At 47.0% G+C, this 22,588-nt stretch overlaps 1 protein-coding gene across 1 annotated transcript in view; it reads left to right on the top strand.

Moving 5' to 3' along the window:
• The window catches only part of LOC143989531 (NACHT, LRR and PYD domains-containing protein 3-like), a 99,848-nt gene that overhangs the window by 30,005 nt on the left and 47,255 nt on the right, over positions 1–22,588 (top strand). The window contains exon 2 of the mRNA XM_077489663.1: positions 10,635–10,795. Coding sequence (XP_077345789.1) covers positions 10,635–10,795 — 161 coding nt within the window. The remainder of the gene's footprint in view (positions 1–10,634; positions 10,796–22,588) is intronic.

Raw genomic sequence — 22,588 nt, 5'->3', positions numbered from 1 at the left:
TTTGATCTAATATGGGCACGTGCAAGACACGGGGCTGTGGGTTATTAATGAATTGGCCATACAAAGATCATGTATGAGTAAAAACAAGGAACAAAGAAATAAGGATAAGGGTTATATTACTAGAATGGAATGGAACTTTTTCATATATAGAGAAGAAAAATAATAGTAATATAATAAAATCAGTTATAATAAAAAGGACTAAAAATATTGATAGAATGATGGGGCCTCCTGTACCTTTTGTATTGTACTGTAATTGTGTTGTCCCCCCTATACATTGTAAAGTGCTGCGTAAACTGTTGGCACTATATAAATCGTGTGTATAATATTGGGGAGATAAATGGAACATAATAAATGGAACAATGTATATAGATGTGACCATACAATGTTTAAAGCTATATATCTATATCGTTTTTAGATATTCACTAATTCATCGGGTATGCTTACAAATATACGTTATGAGCAATCTCGTTGGCCAAAAAAATCCTATAGGAAAAATTATATTTGAAAAAAATTATCATTATTATATATAATCATGAATTTTAGTCATATATACAGGTGTTAATTTGTTATTCTACGGGCAACTTTATTATAACAATATTTTGATAAGACAAAAAAGCACAGATTGTAAGGTGTTCAAGAGCACATCCGTACCCATGTATATCTAGAACCTGCGCATGCGCACACAGGTACCTACAGGGGAGGGCGATGGTTGCAGGACAGGCAAATCCTAAACACACATGCATGCACATGGGTCTAATGGGGATAAAATTGTGGGATAGGTGAGGGGTGAGGAGGGGGAGGGTGTGGAAAGAATGGGTTTGGAAAGGAAGGGGTGTGGGAGTCTAAGGTTTAGCTGGCATATTAGGTGAGTACTGATGATTTCCTCATTTAAGCCCCCAGGCTTTAAACTAGAGAGAGCGTCACTGAGCTGCAGCCGCAGGCTGTGAGCGCAGGACGGCATGACAGATGCTTTGGATGCACTGTCGCCGTTTTTAGGAAATAAGGTTCCGCCGCTTTAAGAGTGCGGCGGGCGGGGCGGTGGGCGGAGCCAAGAGTTAGGAATCACGAGGCTGAGAGGAAGACAGGGTCAGTGTAGAGCGGAGGAGGAAGCGATTCCCACTCACCCTCCCCTTTTTTGTTACGGGTTTTTGGGTAAAGGTTGGTTTTGGATTGGCAGTGTTCTGGGGGGTAGTGGAGAAGGTCAAGTGGTACAGGTGGAGAATAGGTGGTACCCATCCATGGTGATGGGGGTGGTTGGATTGGTACTTCACGGTTACAGGGGGTTAAACGGAAGAGTAAAACGGGTAGGTCACTGCATTGGTTGGGATAGCCTCCAAGACAGGGGATTCCGTTTGGAGGTCAAGAGGTTAAAAGGTAATGTGCAGTGACCAGTAGGGTCGATTATATGCTATGACCCAGGATACAGTTTACTGGAAAGTTTACAAGTTATGGTTATTTATTGAAAGTTATATTTGTTATTTATATTTATATATATTTTGGTTAAATAAATCAAGGCCTGTCGGCCCTTTACTCCAAACTTAGTCTGGTCTGGTTAATGGGGGAGTTGGGTTTGGAGAGTGGGGAGGTATTGATATGGTTAAATTATTATGCAAAAGAGGGTCAGACAATACAGAGGTCATGTAGATCCAGAAAGTTTCCCTTTCGCAAAGACGCCTAATGCATTCAGCTCGAGGGAAACTACCCAGAATGGTCTCTATGGCCCAAACCTTTGGTCAACCTTTGGCCATTGGTGGAGCCCTTATGAAATTCAGTGAAATTCATGTCTAGGGATGGTGAGGTCACTATTGCCATCAGTGAAGCGTTTGTGTTCCCCCAGTGGCGGAATTATCATGGTCGCAACAGTCGCAAGTGCGACTGGGCCCTGTAATTCTCTGCCACTTCAGGGGGCCCACCGGCAGCTCGCCCGCCCACCGCCCGCCGCCTGAGGGGCCCACCTGACTGTCTGGCTGGGGGTGTGTGGTGTGATTCACTGTTGCCGCGGGTTCATGCCGTGGGGAGGGGGGGGGCTTCCTTTCACCCACTACAGTGGAGAGACCAGCGTGAGAGAAGTGCTTTGTGGGCTCCGCCCCCGCCTATCCAGAGCGACTGTAAAGGAGGCGGGCGGACACAGAAAAAAACTTCAGACAATTCAGTGAAGGCGGAGGAGGAGCTCTCTGAAGCAAGGCATTCCTGGAGGAGGCACGCTTTGTGGAGGAACTTTGCGTCTGCAGGATTCTGAGGAGGGGGAATTGATCGATCATCGATTGATTGGCGGTAAGTCACCACCCCCCTCCAGATTGTGTCAGCCCACCACCCCCCCTTCAGTGCCACCCCCCCTCCAGTGCCACCAGCCCACCACTCCCTCTCCAGTGCCACCAGCCCTCTAGCTACTGTATTTGTGTTTGTATGTGTGTGTGTGTGTGTGTGTGTGTGTGTGTGTGTGTGAGCAGGCTTGTGTGTGTGTAAGCATGCTTGTGTGTGTGTGTGTGTGTGTGTGTGTGTGTGTGTGTGTGTGTGTGTGTGTGTGTGTGTGTGTGTGTGTGTGTGAGCATACTTGTATGTGTGTGCGTGAGCATGCTTGTATGTGCGTGAGCATGCATGCATGCATGTATGTGTGTGTGTGTGTGTGAGTGTGAGCATGCTTGTGTGTGTGTGTGTGTGTGTGTGTGTGTGTGTGTGTGTGTGTGTGTGTGTGTGTGTGTGTGTGAGCATGCTTGTATGTGCATGTATGTGTGTGAGTGTGCTTGTGTGTGTGTGTGTGTGTGAGCATGCTTGTATGTGCGTGTGTGTGAACATGCTTGTATGTGCGTGTGAGCATGCTTGTATGTGTGCGTGTGTGTGTGTGAACATGCTTGTATGTGCGTGTGAGCATGCTTGTATGTGCGTGCGTGTGTGTGTGTGAGCATGCTTGTATGTGTGTGTGTGAGCATGCTTGTATGTGCGTGAGCATGCATGCATGCATGTATGTGTGTGTGTGTGTGAGTGTGAGCATGCTTGTGTGTGTGTGTGTGAGAGCATGCTTGTGTGTGTGTGTGAGCATGCTTGTATGTGTATGTATGTGTGTGAGTGTGCTTGTATGTGTGTGTGTGTGTGTGTGTGAGCATGCTTGTATGTGCATGTGTGAACATGCTTGTATGTGTAAGCATGCTTGTAACCTGATTAGAGCCATGGGCTCTAATAGGCTTCAAAATAGGTGAACTGCGAGCACCATGCTTGACGCTCACAGTCTACCCAGGTGTGTTAGAAAAGTGAATTAATATTCACTTTCCTAACACTGAACCGCCTCTCCACCAATCAGGTGTGTGGGTCTGTTACCCATGACCCGATTGGCTGAAACGATAGACACAGCTATTGGACGCCCATCAGGAGGAGAGGACGGGAGATGAGGATGGCAGGAGATGCATGGAGAACCCCGCTCATGGCCGTTAGCCACTGCCCCACCAAGACAGGGTAAGTGGCGGGCAGACAGCGAGCGGGCGGTGGGGATTCACAGTGGCAGCATTTGATGGGCACACCAACAGCATTTGATGTGCACAGTAGCGGCATTTGATGTGCACAGTAGCGGCATTTGATGGGCACAGTGGCAGCATTTGATGGGTACACTGGCGGCATTTGATGGGCACAGCGGTGGCATTTGATGGGCACAGTGGCAGAGCTTGATGGCACAGTGGCAGAGCTTGATGGCACAGCGGCAGAGTTTTATGGGCACAGTAGTGACATTTGATGGGCACAGTAGTGACAATTAATGGGCACAGTAGTGACGTTTGATGGGCACAGTGGCTGTAATTGATGTTTTTTAAATCGGTTCCTTTATATGCGGCCACCCACTTGGGACTGGGCCCTGGTGTTCCACCATCGGGCTCGGAGAAAAGAGCCCTGTCCGGAGGTCGGGGGGGGGGGGGGGGGCCGCCATGGTTTCCTGCATCGGGGCCCTGAAGGTTCTAGTTACGCCACTGTGTTCCCCAAACCATTTTTGTAGGGTTCTGGTAGTGCAGCCTATATAAAGCAGGCCGCATGGGCATGAGAGGCAATATACAACAGAATTTGCCAAGGGGGTATGTTTTGCCTTTTGTGGAAAATGTTTTTGTCGGTGTTGGACAAATTTGCAGGTCAAGCAATTAAACTTTTGGCATTGGTACATCCCCTTTTTGTCTAAGAAGGTAGGGGTTGATGTTAATTTGGGTTTAGGGAATTTCAATTTGCTGGGTGCTATTCTACTTTTTGTTTTATGCCTTTCTGTATGTCATTTTTGGTATATCACTGAGACTGTTTTGGTGGTTGGGATCTTCTCGCAGTATGCCCCAATGTTTGCGAAAGATGTGTTCCATCTTTTCGTGCTGTGTGTGGAACTGGGTGATGAATCTGGGTTTCTGGGAAGATGTGGTAGGTTGGTGATGATTGAGACTGGGTGCTTCGCTCTGAAAATAGTTATAGGCACCCTCAATTAGAGGGGCGGAGTAGCCCTTTTCGAGAAACTTCTTCTTAAAGAGATCACTCTGTTCATTATAGTCCTCTATGCGGGTACAGTTGTGTTTTAACCAACAAAACTGACTTTTGGTATATTGGAAATCCATCTTGGATGATGGCAGCTACAGAAATGAAGATATGAGTTACCTGCGCTTGGTTTCGTGTAATTCTTAGCATGGATAATGTTATCAGTATGGCTGAGTTCTAAATCTAAAAAGGCTAACGTGCCAGGATCACAGACTGAAGTAAAAGATAGGCTTAGATTGTTGGTATTGCAATATATCACAAAATCGTCAGCCAAGGGCCGGGTCCCATCCCAAATGATGACTATGTCGTCTATGTATCGACCGAAGTACACAATGTGTTTGGAGAAAGGATTATTATTCCAAATCATAGGTTGTTCCCAGAGACCCATTGTCACGTTGGCATAGCTAGGGGCAAAATTTGCTCCCATGGCTGTGCCTTGGGTCTGTAGATGGCATTGGTTGTCAAAGAGAAAATAATTGTAGGTCAAGCAGAATTTGGTGGATTCTAGAATAAATTCTGCCCGCCTGGAGTTGATTAGTGAATCTTGAGAGAGAAAGTATTGTATTGCTTCTAATTCCGATATCATGGGGGAATTGATGTATATAAGGAGCAAATATCAAGGGATAGCCATAGATAGGTGGATTCTCAATGGTAATTTTGCAGGGTGTTTAGTAAGTGGGTACCATAGCGGATATATGATGGTAAATTTTGAGCTAGTGGTTGCAGAAAATGGTCGATATATATTTTGAAGGTTGGCAACACTGTCCATGGCTGCCACTATGGGGCATCCAGGGAGATCAGTTTTATGAATTTTGAGGAGGTGGTAAAAAATATGGTGTGTTGTAATTTTAACATTTGAGAAATGCAATTTCGGGTTATAATTTTCATCTAAGTCTTCAAAATGGGCTCTTTTGATTTATCCATTTAGGGTTTGTTTTTCAGCTCCAAACTTTTGTGATGTTCGATGTTGCGATGTTGTGGTTCAAACTATATGGTTGTTTTCACTTTTCCATTAGGATTGATGGTATATGCCAGTGAATATGTCTAGTAAATTGTGCTAAAGGATTTTTTGAATGTTTTTTTTTTGTATGTTCAATAAAATATCTATATGTTTTTTAAACATATTTTTAGTGTTGTTGTGCCATAAAAGTAATTTTTTTCTTATTTTTCAACATTTACTATGTAATCTAGGACGAGGCACTGCTTTATGTAGTATGTCCACAGTACCACTCTGTGGTGACATCAGTGGCGGACAGTCCACAAAGTGTGCAGGGGCACCGTCCCCCTAATCCCCCTAATCTAAATGCGGGTCGTCGGATGCATGGATTCCAATTTTTATTTTTTAAGCACATGGTTAGAGCCTGAGGCTCTAACTGGCTTCAAAAAAGCGTGGGCTTGAGGCACAGAGCACTGCTCCCCGAGCCCACCCAGTTGTGTGACAATAGCAAATTAAATATTCGCTATTGACTTCCTGATTCTCCTCCCAGCCAATCAGGAAGCGGGTCCTGAGACCTGCCACCCGATTGGCAGAGAGGAGAAGCGATCCTATTGGCTGCCTAGGAGGAGGAGGAGGGAGGAGACACATTACAGAAGCCGTCGTGATGCCGAGGAGGAGGAGATGCAGGGGAAGCTCCCGCCTACAGGAAGCGCTGCAGGTGACCTAGATGAGGTAAGTGCGGGGCTGGTGACTGACCGGCACTGGCAAAGGTTCAAAGTGTTCTACTCCTGTGTCCAAGCCTTGGCAAACCTGGTGGAGCTTGAAAACCAAATGTTTTGACATTTGACCTTCGGGAATATGCAACACCAACCCTAACCCTTCTCAGTATCTGTACCGGCAATAACCCTAACCCTACTCAGTGCCAAACATAATACCACCAGCCGCCACTGGGTGACATACAGTACAATATTGATCTAATAATCCAAACTGATCTGTGCTGCCCACTAGTGGGAGTAATGGTGCAGCTGCAACAGGGGATAAAAGCCCCAAAAGTAATGTTGAGGACACAGCACCTGAACGTATTGCAGAACAACTGGCTGCTTTAGGCCCAAAGTTAGAGGTGTTGGGGTGCTCCTGAAGCTACCCCTGTTCCCAGACACATGAGGTATTGCACTTCACTGTCCTCTCTTTCCTTTGGGTGTGATGGTTGATTTGTACTCCCTCAGTCCCTTTAACACTTCCAGTCCAGTGCGGGGTAATTCTGACATTCCTCTCCTACATGTAAAAATCACAATTTTTGCTAGAAAATTAATTAGAACCCCCAAACATTATATATATCTATATATAGATATATATATATATGTATATACTGTATGTGTGTGTATATATATATATATATATATATATATATATATATATATTTTTTTTTTTTTTTTTTTTTTTAAGTAGAGGCCCTAGAGAATAAAATGGTGTACATTGCATATTTTTGGGGGAAAAATACACTGTGATGGATTTTAATGCACAAAAACACAATATAATACCCAATTGTTTGGTAAAATAAAATATAAAAGATGATGATGTTATGACGACTAAATAGATACCAAACATGTCATGATTTAAAATTGTGTCTGCTGGTGGAACCGTGCATAATTCCGGTACCTAAAAAACTCCATAGGTGTCGCTTTAAAAGCCTTTACAGGTTACCAGTTTAGAGTTACACGGGAGGTCTGGTGCTAGAATTATTGCTCTGCAGTGATGACCAAGATTTATAAACGTATGGCAGATGGGAAGTGGTGGCTCCTAAACCCCAGAAGGTCGCTGCGCTGGCTTTCCTGCTAAACAAGGGCTACTTCTGGCTTGGCTTGAAGTTTGCAGCTAATCCTAGCAGCTGAGTGCCGTCCTGGAGCTTCCTCTCCTTCTTTTTCCTCTGCTCTTGCTCCTTCTTTTCTGCTTAGCACAGGGGTCCTCCTCTCCACGGCTGGACCTTGGACTCTGCTCCCAGACTTCAGCATATTTATGGGCTGCTTCCCCACATTCTAGGCCCATCTTTCCAGGGATTGGTGAAAGCTCCATGAATATTCAGGCTGCAGCCTCTCTCCCTCCGCCCACTATGTTCTGGAAACATCCAGTGAGCTCCAGAAGATGGGGAGGTAACAGAGCCATAGTCTGGAAAGCACTGCCCTGCAGTGGCGGCGGTTGCTCAAATTTCTTGGGGGCAGTCTGCGGCCCCCAACCAGCCAGTCACCCCCCCACCAACTAGTCAACCGACCACCACAGACCCCCTCCCACCCCCCCATTGCTTGATCGATTGTTGCTACCCTCCCAACCCTGTCAATCTTCGCTTAGCTCGCATGGCTGTCGTCCACCAGGCCCCACCATCAGCCTCGCACTTACCTTCATCCCTGCATCTCTCTTACCATGTCTTGGCTCTGAGTCCCAGCGGTCTCCTCCCGCCCAGGAGTCCTGGAATCCAGCCAATGGGATTTGCTGGCTAATCGGGTCACAGGACCCGCTTCCTGATTGGAAGGGAGGAGAAGCAGGAAGACATTGGTGAATATTAATTCGCTATTATCACACAACTGGGTGGGCTCCAGGCGCTTTGTTCTGTGCCCAGAGCCCACCCTTTTTTTAAACCAATTAGAGTCTCAGGCTCTACTCATGTGCTTCCAAAAAATAAACCCCATTTTAATCCATTTGTCCGGCACCCTGCATGTAGAATAGAGGCCGGGAGCATGGATTGGGGGGGGGCATGAGTGGCCGCCACTGCTGCCCAGTCTCCTATACACAATTAACCCCTGCCTGACTGCCTACAACGGAGCCAAACTAACTGTACCTATACTTGCAACTGTGGGGGTGCTGCAATCAGGGGTTTAAACAGACCCCTGATGTCTCACTTTTGAGACAAAGAAAGGGATTGAGGACAGAGATTCCTCAGTCCCTTTCTCTGCAGCCTCAGCTGCACTAGACAGTGAATGGATGGGAAGCACTGTGTCCTGAGGCTTCCTGTTCATTCACAAACACAGTTTACTATGCTTCAGTGATGAGTGAACACAGGAGGGATCAGTACTAATCACTCAATGTGTTTATTCAGTAAAGGAAAGGAAGGGTAAATATGACATTTACTAGCTCCTTCCCCAACTCTCCATCCTGAAACAATCCGCCTGTGTGCCCTTGGCAGCTGCTGGTGGAAGAGGTGGGAAGCCAGCAGCTCTTCAGGGGAAGGGGAGCACACAGTGGTGCCAGACAGTAGGTGGGAGGGGACGCAAATCCAAGAACTGATCCTCCTGTAGCACAGATGGAAAAAGAAAGAGTAGCTGGCAGTGCTGCTGGGGGATGCAGAAGAGTCATAAGTGTCAAGCTGGCCCTCCCCGTTTAAGCTGATGGGGTCCGGTGCAGGAGAGCCAGCTGTTCTGACTTATCAGCGTTCCTGCATAGGCTTCCCACCCTTCCAGAATGCAGGCATAGGGGAAGGCAACAGCAAATGAAGGGGATAAAATACTATGACCGGTTTGCAGAACCTCAATCCATACATACAGTAAGCAGTAAAGTAGTGTGCACCAGAGAATCACGTATATACCCCCCATTGCCATGGCTGCCAATAAATTTAGGCAATCGCCATTATTAATAATATCAGGCAGGTCTAAAGGAAGAAGCAGAGGTTCTGTTCTGTACATGGAGGTAGTGTGGGGTGGGCCGGTTCTGCAGGACCAAGCGGGGTCGGGCACATCATGGCAGATCTGTCTTTTCAATCTAGGAATATCTTGAATGTCACTGAGACAGAAAATGAGAGTGACACAGCAATGAAATCTCCGAACACTTCTCCATCAGATGCCACCACAGCAGTTCGGGACGGATTTCCACATACTTTCCGCAATGATATTTTGGGCAGATCTCAGTTCCTCTTTTCATGTGATCAGTTTAGATAGTGCTGATGCAGCCAAAGTCCTGAGACGAAGAATGAGGAAGAGGAACCCATCTGTGTGAGATTTTCTCAGACCATGGAGGGGAACAGAAGTTTAGACCATGGCATAGGACAGAAGTTCAGTTCATGGAGGGGGGGGTGAGGTCCAGTCCATGTATGGGGACAGAAGTTCAGACCATGGAGGGGGGTAAAAAGTTCAGACCATGGAGGGAGATAGAAGTTCAGTCCATGGAGGGGGACAGAATTTCAGTCCAAGGAGGGGGACACAAGTTCAGACCATGAAGGGGGATCAAAAGTTCAGACCATGGTGGGGGATAGAAGTTCAGACTATGGTGGGAGACAGAAGTTCAGACTATGGTGGGAGACAGAAGTTCAGACCATGGAGGGGGACATAAGTTCAGACCATGGAGGGGGACAGACGTTCAGACCATGGTGGGGAACAGAAGTTCAGACCATGAGGGGGGACAGAAGTTCAGACCATGAGGGGGGACAGAAGTTCAGACCATGAGGGGGGACAGAAGTTCAGACCATGGGGGGGAACAGAAGTTCAGACCATGAAGGGGGAAAGAAGATCAGACCATGGAGGGGACAGGAGTTCAGACCATGAAGGGGGAAAGAAGATCAGACCATGGAGGGGACAGAAGTTCAGACCATGGTGGGGGACAGAAGATCTGACCATGGGGGGGACAGGAGTTCAGACCATGGAGGGGAACAGAATGTCATACCATTATGGGGGACAGAGGTACAAGTCGTGGTGGGGGACAGAAGTTCAGACCATGGAGGGGGACAGAAGTTCAGACCATGGAGGGGGACAGAAGTTCAGACCATGGAGGAAGACAGACGTTCAGACCATGGTGGGGAACAAAAGTTCAGACCATATAGGGGACAGAAGTTCAGACCATGAGGGGGACAGAAGTTCAGACCATAAGGGGGGACAAAAGTTCAGACCATGAAGGGGGAAAGAAAATCAGACCATGGAGGGGGAACAGAAGTTCAGACCATGGTGGGGACAGAAGATCAGACCATAGTGGGGACAGAAGTTCAGACTATGGTGGGGGACAGAAGATCTGACCATGGGGGGGACAGAAGTTCAGACCATGGAGGGGAACAGAATGTCATACCATGATGGGGGACAGAAGTTCAAGTCATGGTGGGGGACAGAAGTTCAGACCATGGAGGGGGACAGAAATTCATTCCATGGTGGGGAACAGAAGTTCAGCGCATGAAGGGGGACAAAAATTAAATTCCCAAGATTACAAATGATTTGTATTTTTTTTCTAGATGACGTTCAAAAGTTCGGCCTGCAGATGTCCAGGTATGAGCACTGGTCCCTGGGGAGGATAAACCAGCATTTCCAGGAAGATCTAATCTGTATATTGGAGGACTTGGACCCTCACGTTCTGTGGAGGGAACTTGATTCCCGGGAAGTATTAAAGGTGGAGGTAAGAAAAAAGGATTTCTGAACATCCTGCATTACAGTGATACATCAGATGGTAAATACGGTGGCGGAGGAGGGAGACTTATCACTGTTACTTTTACATCACCCCGATTGAAAACTTTTATTGAAAGAGATGTATGGCAAGATGTTATATACACTATATTACCAAAAGTATTGGGACGTCTGCCTTTACATAGACATGAACTTTAATGGCATCTCATGCCGCGTACACACGGGCGGACTGTATGGCGTACTTAGTCCGTCGAAACACATTTCAGCGGACAGTCCGCTCGTGTGTGGGCTTCAGCTGACTTTTTCAGCGTGCAGTCCAGCGTACTAAGTATTTCGGATTTTTCGAAATTCTGTCCGTCATACTTTGGTTTCAGCGGACAATCCGCTCGTCCGTATGCTAGTTCGACGGACTAAGAATGGCGCATGCCCAGAAAGGATTTACACGGCGGAAGGGTGCTTTGCTGTGTATTGGACTTCCTATTTCTAGTCCCGTCGTACGTGCTGTACACGTCATCGCGCAAGGTTTCGACGGACTGTTTGTGCATCCGTGTGTGGTCAAGTCCGTTCATTCGAAAGTATGACGGACTGTCCGTCGGATTGTATGACGGACTAAGTATGCCATACAGTCCGCTCGTGTGTATGCGGCATTAGTCTTACTTTGTAGGCCCCTTAGTTCCAGTGAAGGGAATTCTTAAGGCATCAGCATACCAAGACATTTCGGACAATTTCACGTTCCCAACTTTGTGGGAACAGTTTGGGGATGGCCCCATCCTATTCCAACATGACTACGCACCAGTGCACAAAGCAAGGTCCATAAAGACATGGATGAGTGAGTTTGGGGTGGAGAAACTTGACTGGCCTGCACAGCATCCTGGCTTAAACTGTCCAAAATGTCTTGGTATGCTCAAGCCTTCAGAGTTCCTTTCACTGTAACTAAGGGGCCAAGCCCACCATCTGAAAAACAACCCCACACCATAATCTCCCTTTCCATAAATAGTTTTCATTTAGATTACAAATAACAGTGCATACAGTGAAGGCATGACAACAAATTGCGCAAATTTCCAAGGCATATAGATACATTATTGTTTACAAATGATTATAAATCCCCTGTAATATTCTAATCCCGCAATCTGTAACTAACGGGATACATTAATAGAATCGTGTAAGGTGGCCTAAGGAGTTGGTTCTTACAAGGAGGAAGGATAGTAGGAGTGTGAAAAGTGAAAAGAGAGAGAGAGGGGAGGAAAGAGGAGGCAAGGGGGTAGTGGGAAGGGGCATAAAAAAAAACCACACACACAGGGGGGTGGGGGGAATTTATTGTTGGGGGGAGAGCAGGATACAGAGTATGGGGACATATCAGTCTCCAGCAATACTCTGCGTCTCCGATTAACTTTCTTATATCTCCAACTGCTAAAAAAGTGACAGTTTGATTTCAAGAGCCATATGTTTGAAAGCGCTGAGTTGTTTTGAAGCATAATCCCCCTTTCACCAAATGGTTTGGACCAGTGCACAAAGCAAGGTCCATAAAGACCTGGATGAGCGAGTGTGGGGTGGAGGAACTTGAGTGGCTGGCACAAAGTCCTGACCTCAACCCGATAGAACACCTTTGGGATGAACTAGAGTAGAGACTGCGAGTCAGGCCTTCTCATCCAACATCAGTGCCTGACCTCACAAATGTGCTTCTGGAAGAATGGTCAAACATTCCCATAGACACACTCCTAAACCTTGCGGACAGCCTTCCCAGAAGAGTTGAAGCTGTTATAGCTGCAAAGGGTGGGCCAACTCAATATTGAACCCTACGGACTAAGACTGGGATGCCAATTAAAGTGCATGTGTGTGTAAAGGCAGGTGTCCCAATACTTTTGGCAATATAGTGTATAAAAGAAAGGTAAATTGCTGTGCTACACCCCTTATTCCACACTTAAAAGGATGAGACTCAGATGCTTGTGGCTGGGCATAGGCTGTACTTACCGTCCAAGAAACAAAGTGAAAATCCGACACCAAGTCACCCTGGAGTAAAATCTTGGACTTTATTGAAGATCTATTAGGACATAAAAAAAAAAATCAATTCCTGTGGTAAAAGTTGACGCCTTTCAGCCATATAGGCCACATTTACTTTAATATTACTCTATTGTCGCCATCTGGCAAGGAGCCAGACAATATTTTTCATGGATGATTCCTGTCAATGACACCTCTGGTTCCCCTTAATGAACCAATTCCTGATCATGTGATTGCTATGTCAGCTATAATATCACATGCAGGCTAGAGACATAATTTATAAAATAAGCCTGCAGCCTGTAGATGTCGCTGCAGCCTGAAGATGGCAGTGTTTCCCTTTTTAATACTATAAATGCCAGATACCATTACAGTATTAAAAAAAATCAAAATATATATATTTTTTATACATTTGTGTAAAATCTACAAAAAATAAAAGAAAAACAAGGCAGAGCACTACTTATTTGTCCATAAAATTGTATATTTGAATATTATTTAGGTGGGCAGATTAGTTAGTGCTACAGCCAAATAACTGATGCATCTTGACAGCCTTGGTATTGGCATCTAGGCTTCAGTATTTCAGTAACAAGTCCTATTTGCAACCCTGAAGCACCCAATAAGGAGATAGCATGTGACCAGTATAAACTACGTGGCATGTTCACCAATGCCAGGAGCCTGGCAGACAAGGTGGGAGAACTAGAGCAACTGTTGTACGAGGAGGATTTCGATTTTTTAGGAATTACAGAGACTTGGTTCAACAGCTCTCATGATTGGCTGGCAACCATTCAAGAGTATTCCCTATATCGCAGAGATAGAGAGGGTCAAAAGGGGGTAGGGGTATGCCTGTATATCAAAAATTATGTACAAGTGAATGTGAGAGATGATATCACTAAGGGAGCGGGGAGGAGGTGGAATCCTTATGGGTAGAGCTCCAAAGGGAGGAAACTAAGGGGAAAGTAATACTGGGAGTATGCTATAGGCCCCCTAACCAGACGGAGGAGGCGGATCACAATTTGGATTAGTGGCGCCCACAGAACTTTTTTCGTGGGGGGGGGGCATCATTTTAAGGTCACCTCTGCTCAGCCCCCTTTTTGACAATTACGTGAAGGGGAGGGGCTTAGTCATTATCTTATAAAGCGTGATAACCCTCCCCCCTTCCACTGCCACATTTTGCACTTTTTGAGGGGGAGAATGTACCTGGTTTAGCCACATACATAACCATGCAAAATATGCTGCGACCACAGCAAGTGAAGGTATAAATAAACATACAATTATACAATTCAATCAATCGATTACAAAAAAACTACACCTACATGATGCAGCATTGGCTTAAGTCAGTGGAGATCTTAAATTCTATATGGGCACAATGGCATCGTTATGCTATGTTGCTGTGCTTAACCACTTGCTTACAGGGCACTTTCAGGCCAATTTTCAGCTTTCCGTTGAAATGAATGACAATTGCGCGGGCATGTGACACTGTACCCAAATAAATTTTTTTTTCACACAGATAGAGCTTTCTCTTGGTGGTATTTAATCACCACGGGGGGGGGGGTTATTTTTTGCTAAACAAAGAAAAATGACTGACAAAATAAAAATAAAAAGTTTTGCTTAGCTTCTATTATAAAATTTTGCAAATAAGTAGTTTTTCTCTTTCACTGATGGTGACTATATAGGCGGCACTGGTGGTCACTAGGGATGAGCTTCGTGTTCGAGTCGAACATCCGTTCGACTCGAACATCGGCTGTTCGCCCGTTCGGCGAATTCCGAACGTTATGGTCCGTTTGCGCCAAATTCGTGTGGCGCTCACGGCCCACAATGCACTGCGTCATCGCAGTGCATTGCTGGCTCATGATTGGCCAAGCATGCACTGTGACCCCGCATGCTTGGCCAATCACAGCGCCAGCAGCGAGGAGAGCCATGATTGGCCACAGGCAGGATGCCTGTGGCCAATCATAGCTCAGGCTGTGTAGTACATGCCCCACACTATATAAGGCCGCCAGCGCGGCGGCCTTGTGTAGTGTGTTGGCGTCTGAAGCAGTTAGTGGGTGTTCTGTGTACCTTCAACACAGTACACACCGATCGTTATCGGCCGATTTTCGATCTTGCTCTTCTGTAGTGGTTGTTGTCTGCTTGCCCTGACCGCAGTATACACCACTATATTCACCTCACCTATATAGCTAGTGATCTATCTTTTATAATGAGCTTGCAGTCAGCAGTGTTAGAAGCTTGTGCGTGCTGTCTGCGTGCTCTGTACCCAGTACATACCGCTATATCCACCTACATAGCTCTTCTCTATTTGAGCCCACTTGCCATCTGCAGGAGTTATTGGAAGTTGTGTGTGCCTCCAGCACAGCACAGTATACATCTGTATATACCCCTTTATCTCTGGTGTTCTATAAAAAAGGCATCTGCAGGAGTTAGTGGGTGTTGTGTGCCTCCGGCACAATATACACCTGTATCTACCCTTTATTGCTGTTCTCTAATAGAGCCATCTGCAGGGCTTAGTGGGTGTTGTGTGACTCCATTACAGTATACCCCTTTATCTCTGGTGTTCTATAATAAAGGCATCTGCAGGAGTTAGTGGGTGTTGTGTGCCTCCAGCACAATATACACTACCCAACTGCTGTTTTACCCAACTCCCTTCAGGCCATTACCATGTCTGGAAGGCCAGCAAGGAGAGGCAGACAGGCGCGAGCCGATAAAAGAGGGCAAGCAGGCTCTGTGTCTAGAGACAACAGTGCTGGTCGTGGACGCGGTGCATTGTCATCAGCACGTGGCCATTGGACACGCTTGTCCTTCTTTTCGGCAGCTGGACATGTTGAACCGCAACATGCCAATGACTTGGTAGAGTAGATGACCAAGCCTTCTTCATCCTCCTCATCCTCTCTCACCCAGTCTCAGAGTACTAGCAAAGCAGCTGCCAACGCATCGTCTTCCCTCGTCTCAATGTCATCATCAGTGACTCCTTCCCTAGACCCACCACGTCCTCCTGAGGAGTCTCCTGAACTCTTTGAGCACAGTGTTGGGTACATGCTCTAGGAGGATGCCCAGTGTTTTGTAGCCTCTGATGATGACACTCAGCTAGAGGAAGGCAGTAGCGTGAATGCAGAGAGAGGGGATGCTCAAGAAGGACAGCAATCTGGCAGTCATGTTCCACAAGCTGCAGCATATTGCCAGGTTTGCTACAGCGATGAAGTGGGAGGGGATGATGAGGGCACTGACTCCACGTGGGTGCCTGGTAGGAGAGAGGAGGAGGAGGAGGCACATGTCCAACGAGGCAGGATGCCCTCCGGGGGCCAGCTTAGGGGCAGCACACCGACTGAATCACACCGCAGAGCTCCGCCTGTGCAGGGCGCTGCCTCTGCGCGTTATTCTAAAAGTTCTTTGGTGTGGGCCTTTTTTGAGACGAGTGCATCAGATCGCACCGCTGCTATTTGCAACATATGTCTCAAGCGTATCTCGCGTGGCCAAAACATCAGCCGCTTGGGCACCACATACTTGACCAGACATATGTTGACCTGCCATGCAGCTCGTTGGCAAGCGTACCTCAAAGACCCACACCAAAGAACAAAGCGGACCTCTCCTTGCTCCTCATCAGCTGGGATCTTTAACCCCACTAGACCTTCAGTTGTCTCTGAAACCTGCCCTGAGAGGAATGAAGTTGTAGAATTAGGTGTGTCACAACCAAGTGCTTCCGGGCACTCTGCTAGCAGTACACCCACGTCCGATTATAGCAGGCAAATGTCCCTGCCCCAGCTGCTGGACCGGCGAAAGAAGTTCACTCCCAGCCATCCACATGCCCAGCGGTTGAATGCTAGCTTGGCTAAATTGCTAGCACTTCAACTGCTGCCTTTTCAGTTGGTAGACTCGGCCCCCTTCCGTGAGTTTGTACAATGTGCGGTTCCTCAGTAGCAGGTCCCCAAACGCCAGTTTTTCTCACGGAAGGCGATTCCGGCTCTCTACCGGCATGTGGAAGGCAATGTCCTTGCCTCGCTGGACAGGGCGGTCAGCTGTAAGGTGCATATTACTGCTGACTCAGGGTCCAGCAGGCATGGGCAGGGACGTTACCTGTCTTTCACGGCCCATTGGGTCACTCTTCTGGCAGCTGGGAAGGATGCAGGACAAGGTGCAGTAGTGTTGGAGGTTGTTCCGCCACCACGCCTCCAAAATGCTACTATTGGTTGTGACACACCTCTCTCCTCCACCCCCTCCTCTTCTTCTTCCTCCATGGCCTCTTCCAGTGCTCTGTCCTCAGAACCAGCGGTGCTCCGTAGGCGTTCCAGGGGCTACGCAAGTACGCAGGCAAAACGATGCCATGCCGTGCTTGCGCTGGTTTGTTTGGGGCACAGGAGCCACACTGGGGCGGATGTTTTGTCAGCTCTGCAGGGGCAGGCCGAGAGGTGGTTGACGCCACGGCAGCTTAAGCCAGGAATGGTGGTTTGCGACAATGGCACCAACCTCCTCTCCGCCCTCCGACAGGGACAACTGACCCATGTGCCCTGTGTAGCTCACGTCCTTAACCTGGTGGTGCAGCGGTTCTTGGGCAGGTACCCTGGCTTACAGGATGTCCTGAAGCAGGCCAGGAAAGTCTGTGTGCATTTCCGCCGATCATTTAATGCCTGTGCTCGGCTGGCTGAGCTCCAAAAGGAGTTGAACCTGCCCAAGAACCGCCTTATATGTGACATGCCCACCAGGTGGAACTCAACGTTGGCCATGCTGCAGCGGCTGCACACGCAGCAGAGGGCCATCAATGAGTACCTGTGCGACTACGGCACCAGGACAGGGTCAGGGGAGCTCGGTTTTTTCTCACCACGCCAGTGGGGCATGATCAGGGATGCATGCACTGTCCTGTCACCGTTTGAGGAGGCCACAAGGATGGTGAGCAGTGACAGTGCATGCATCAGTGACACTGTACCTCTTGTCCACCTCTTGGAGCATACGCTGCGTGGAATAATGGACAGGGCACTTGAGGCAGAACAGAGGCAGGAAGAGGAGGACTGGCACTCAGCATCAGCAGCAGCAGTCTTGTAGGGATGATTTACAGTCCCAAGAAACCCCTGGACTTGTACGTGGCTGGGAGGAGGTAGCTGCGGATCATGTTGTCCTTAGTGACCCAGAGGACTCCGGACCGAATGCCTCAGCTAACCTACGCTGCATGGCCTCCCTGATCCTGCAAAGCCTGCGGAAGGATCCTCATATTCTTCGGATCAAGGAGAGGGACCATTACTGGCTGGCCACTCTCCTTGATCCACGGTACAAGGGTAAGGTTGCCGACCTTATCTTGCCATCGCAGAGGGAGCAGAGGATGAGACATCTCCGGGAGGCCTTGCAGAAAGGTCTGTGCAACGCATTCCCAGAGACTGGGAGGTTACAAACTCCTGGTCCTGGACAACGTGTTGCTGAGGCATCGGTCAGAAGGAGCGGTGGAGAAGGTGGCCATCTGACTGATGCTTTCAGACAATTTTTTAGTCCGCAGCCCCAAGGTATGATCGGTTCCAGCAACCATCGCCAGCGTCTGATTTACATGGTGCAGGAATACCTAGGGGCAAGGTCAGACTTGGACACCTTTCCCACCGAAAATCCTCTGGCTTACTGGGTCTTGAGGATGGATCACTGGCCAGAGCTTGCACAGTATACAATTGAGCTACTGGCCTGTCCTGCATCCAGCGTTCTTTCGGAACGCACCTTCAGTGCTGCTGGTGGCTTTGTTACCGATCACAGGGTGCGCCTGTCCACCGAATCAGTTGATCGACTGACCTTCATCAAGATGAATCAGTCTTGGATCACCCACAGCTACCAAGCACCTGAAGCTGATGTAACCGAATAATTTTTTTTGAAATATCACATCCCTTCAAGACTGCCTATGCTGATGCTGAGTGACTGTCCTGTTATGTTGATTGTCTATCCTCTTCCTCCTCCGCTGATATGTTGGAAGAACATTTCTGGTTCTCAGTGATGCCATCAGCCCAATTTTTCTGCCCCTGTTTAACAGGGGCGTTTAAGTACAATTTTTGATGCAATGCTTTTCAGCAGGGCTAATTCCTGCAATAAAACTAGAGTATATGGGAGAGGTTGCAGTGTGGTGGCACCAGCACCAGTGCCTAAGGCCCAATTTTTCTGCCCCTGTTTAACAGGGGCGTTTAATTACAATTTTTGATGCAATGCTTTGCAGCAGGGCTAATTCCTGCAATAAAACTAGAGTATATGGGAGAGGTTGCAGTGTGGTGGCACCAGCACCAGTGCCTAAGGCCCAATTTTTCTGCCCCTGTTTAACAGGGGCGTTTAATTACAATTTTTGATGCAATGCTTTGCAGCAGGGCTAATTCCTGCAATAAAACAAGAGTATATGGGAGAGATTGCAGTGTGGTGGCACCAGCACCAGTGCCTAAGGCCCAATTTTTCTGCCCCTGTTTAACAGGGACTAGTAATTACAATTCTTGATATAATATTTCACAGGAGGGCCCGTTCCTGTGCCCACCCAGAGTAACTGTGAGGACTTATAGTGTTGTGGCACCAGCACCACAACCACCAAAGGTAAATTTTCTACCACTGTTCAACAATGGCATGTAATTACAATTCTTGATATAATCGTTCACAGCAGGGCGCTCCAGCGCCCACCAAGAGTCACTTTGAGGGCTTACAATGTTGTGGCAAAACCAACACCTTGTTCCGCCATTTCTGCAGAGCATATAGGGCAGGCCCCTACTTTCAAACATCCAACTTACAAACATCTCCTACTTGCAAACGGAAGGAGACAACAGCAAGTGAGATGAAAAAAGATGTACGACAAAAGAAATTATACAGGGATGATAACCCTTCCCTATGTTTTCCAAAAAGCTTAAAAATAGTTTTTTTGACTGGAGCTACACTTTAAAAATGTACCAGTTGAAAATTACAAACAGATTCAACTTAACACAACAAACCTACACAGTCCCTGTCTTGTTTGCACCGCATGTATACTGCTGTTCTGAGTATATAGGGCCTGGGGGCCACACGTATTTCCTTTTTTTAATATGGGTACTGGGTTCCCCTTAATATGCGTACAAGACTCAAAGGGGCTGGTAATGGGCAGGGAGGGCTACCCATGCCATTTTTCTCAATGATTTTCAACCATATTGCAGGAACCAGATATAACATTAAAACCGCAAGCAGTTTTAAATTATGTTATTTCCGTTTAATGTCATTTTTTGCAGGGACTGTTCTAAACACGGGAAACACGTGGCACTTCACAGGCATACTACAGACACCCCCCAGGCACCATATTTAAAGGAATATTTCACTTTTTTTTTTCACTTTAATCGTCATTAAAATCAGTGCTCCCGCCAAAACGGCCATTTTTAAAAACATTTTAGGCATTGACCCCTGTCCCCTGGGGCAGGAGCCAGGTCCCCAAACCCTTTTAGGACAGTATCTTGCATATTAGCCGTTAAAATTAGCACTTTTAATTTCGAACGTTCGAGTCCCATAGACTTCAATGGGGTTCTAAAGTTCGTATGAATTTGGGGTCCGTTCGAAAGTTCTGGTGCGAACCGAACCGGGGGGTGGTCGGCTCATCCCTAGTGGTCACTGATAGGGGGCACTAATAGGTGGCACTGATTGACAGCACTGATAGAACTGGTTAAACAGAATGTTGCTTTTAGAGGGTGGTGCTGTGAAAAAGAATAATGTAGTTCAATGTGGCCACCGTAAGGCAATTATTGGGTTAAATGAGGTGGTGAGGAAGCAACATATTGCCTCCTCACCACCTCCTAAACAGCTCTGAAAAGCGATCCAAGCATGGATCTTTTCAGAGGAGCAACATTCGCTTCCACACATGTGAAGGAGCCCTAATGCCGCGTACACACGATCGGAATTCCGGCCAGAAAAAGACAGATGGGAGCTTTTCATCGGAAAATGCGACCGTGTGTATGCTCCATCGGAATTTAGCTGTCCGAATTTCCGCCAGCCAAAAAATGATAGCATGTTCTTTAATTTTCCCGACGGAAAAACTTTCTATCGGTAATTCCGATCGTATGTATGCAATTCCGACACGCCAAAAATCACGCATGCTCAGATTCAACTACGAGACAGACGCTATTGGCTACTGGCTATTGAACTTCCTTTTTCTAGTCCCGTCGTACGTGTTGTACGTCACCGTGTTATAAATGATCGGAATTTGGTGTGACCGTGTGTAGGCAAGACAGCTTGAGCCGAATTCCGTCGGAATTCCGTTGGGAAAACCATCAGAGCTTTTTCCGACGAGAATTCCGATCGTGTGTACGCAGCATTAGAGTAGCCAAGCAAAAGCATGCAGGGAAGTAAAGTGTTAAATCTCTTTACATGATAACACAGTCTATGCTGACAGTACCACAGTTCTGCAATTGGAGACACATTCCACAAGCAGTTCACTTATAACAGAAGATAACAGTGATTAGGCAGCCTGTGACAGCAGAGAAGGAGATCCAGGTGTCAGACCGACTATGGCGGCAAGAATGGGAAGTGTCATTATAATGGGGGATTTTAATTATCCAGACATAGACTGGGTGGAAGAAACCGTGTATTCATCAAAGCCCTTGTACACACGGTCGGACATTCCGACCACAAAATCCCTTGGATTTATTCAGACGGATTTTGTCCGAAACTGGTGTTGCATACACACGGTCGGACAAAGTTGTCGGAAAAAATCTGATCGTTCGGAACGTGATGATGTTGGTTCGTTACGACGGGACTACATTCAGGGTAGTAGCCAATAGCTTTGGTCTCGTAATTTGATCTGAGCATGCGTGGCACTTTGTCCGATCGGAATTCTCTACAAACGATCGGACAAAGTCCGATCAGAACATGTTGTCGGAAAATTTTATATCCAGCTCTCAAACTTTGTTGGTCGGACATTCCGATGGAAAAAGTCAGATGGAGCCCGCACACGGTCGGATTATCCGACAACACGGTCCGATCGGACATTTTCCGACCAACAATACAGACCTGATCACAGATGTAGAAATACCGGGAAATTTAGGAAACAGCGAACACAGGTCAATTTGTTTTAGGATAAATCACACAAATAAGAAACATAAGGGGAGTACAAAGACACTGAATTTCAAAAGAGCCAACTTCCCTAAACTACGATCCTTGCTAGTTGGGATAAAATCTTAGGAACAAAGAACATGGAGGAAAAATGGGTATGCTTTAAAAGCATATTAACCCTCCTAGCGGTAATCCCCGAGTCTGGCTCGGGTTGGGATTTTACTAACATCAGCGGTAACCCCGAGCCAGACTCGGGATCGCTTCGCTGGATGCAGGGGAGGACACAGGGAGAGTTACTTACCTTGTCCCCTGGATCCAGCGATGTCCCCCGTGCTGTGTGATCGAGCTGTCCTCCACTCGATTCACAGTGCCGAATGCCGCCGAGCTCCGTTCCCTGCGACGTTACGGCACACGGGAGCGGAGAATGGCGGCAAATTCAAAAAAGTAAAAAGACACAAAACACACACAGCATTGTAATCTTACAGATTACAGTGCTGTATTAAAAAATACACACACCCTTTGTCACTAGTGGTCTGTGCAGTGCCCTGCATGCACTTTTATATTATAAATACTGTTTTTTCTGCCTGGAATTTGGAGATTGTCCATAGCAACAAAAAAGTGTCCCTTTTTCAGTGTTTTAGGATTTGATTACATTATTGAATAATTTTTATTATTCTTTATTATATTATAAACTTTATCATACCCAGAATGTCTGCTAGACTGGTTTGAACAGATTTAAGAGAGTTATTCCTAAGAATTACAGGACTACAAAATAAAACTCCAAATT

The sequence above is a fragment of the Lithobates pipiens genome, unplaced genomic scaffold, assembly GCF_037356315.1.
Source record: "Lithobates pipiens isolate NorthernLeopardFrog02 unplaced genomic scaffold, aLitPip1_a1.2 Scaffold_18, whole genome shotgun sequence".
NCBI classification, from domain to species: domain Eukaryota; kingdom Metazoa; phylum Chordata; class Amphibia; order Anura; family Ranidae; genus Lithobates; species Lithobates pipiens.
Note: the sequence above shows the minus strand (reverse complement) of the source record. Positions and strands in the feature narration are given on the sequence as shown.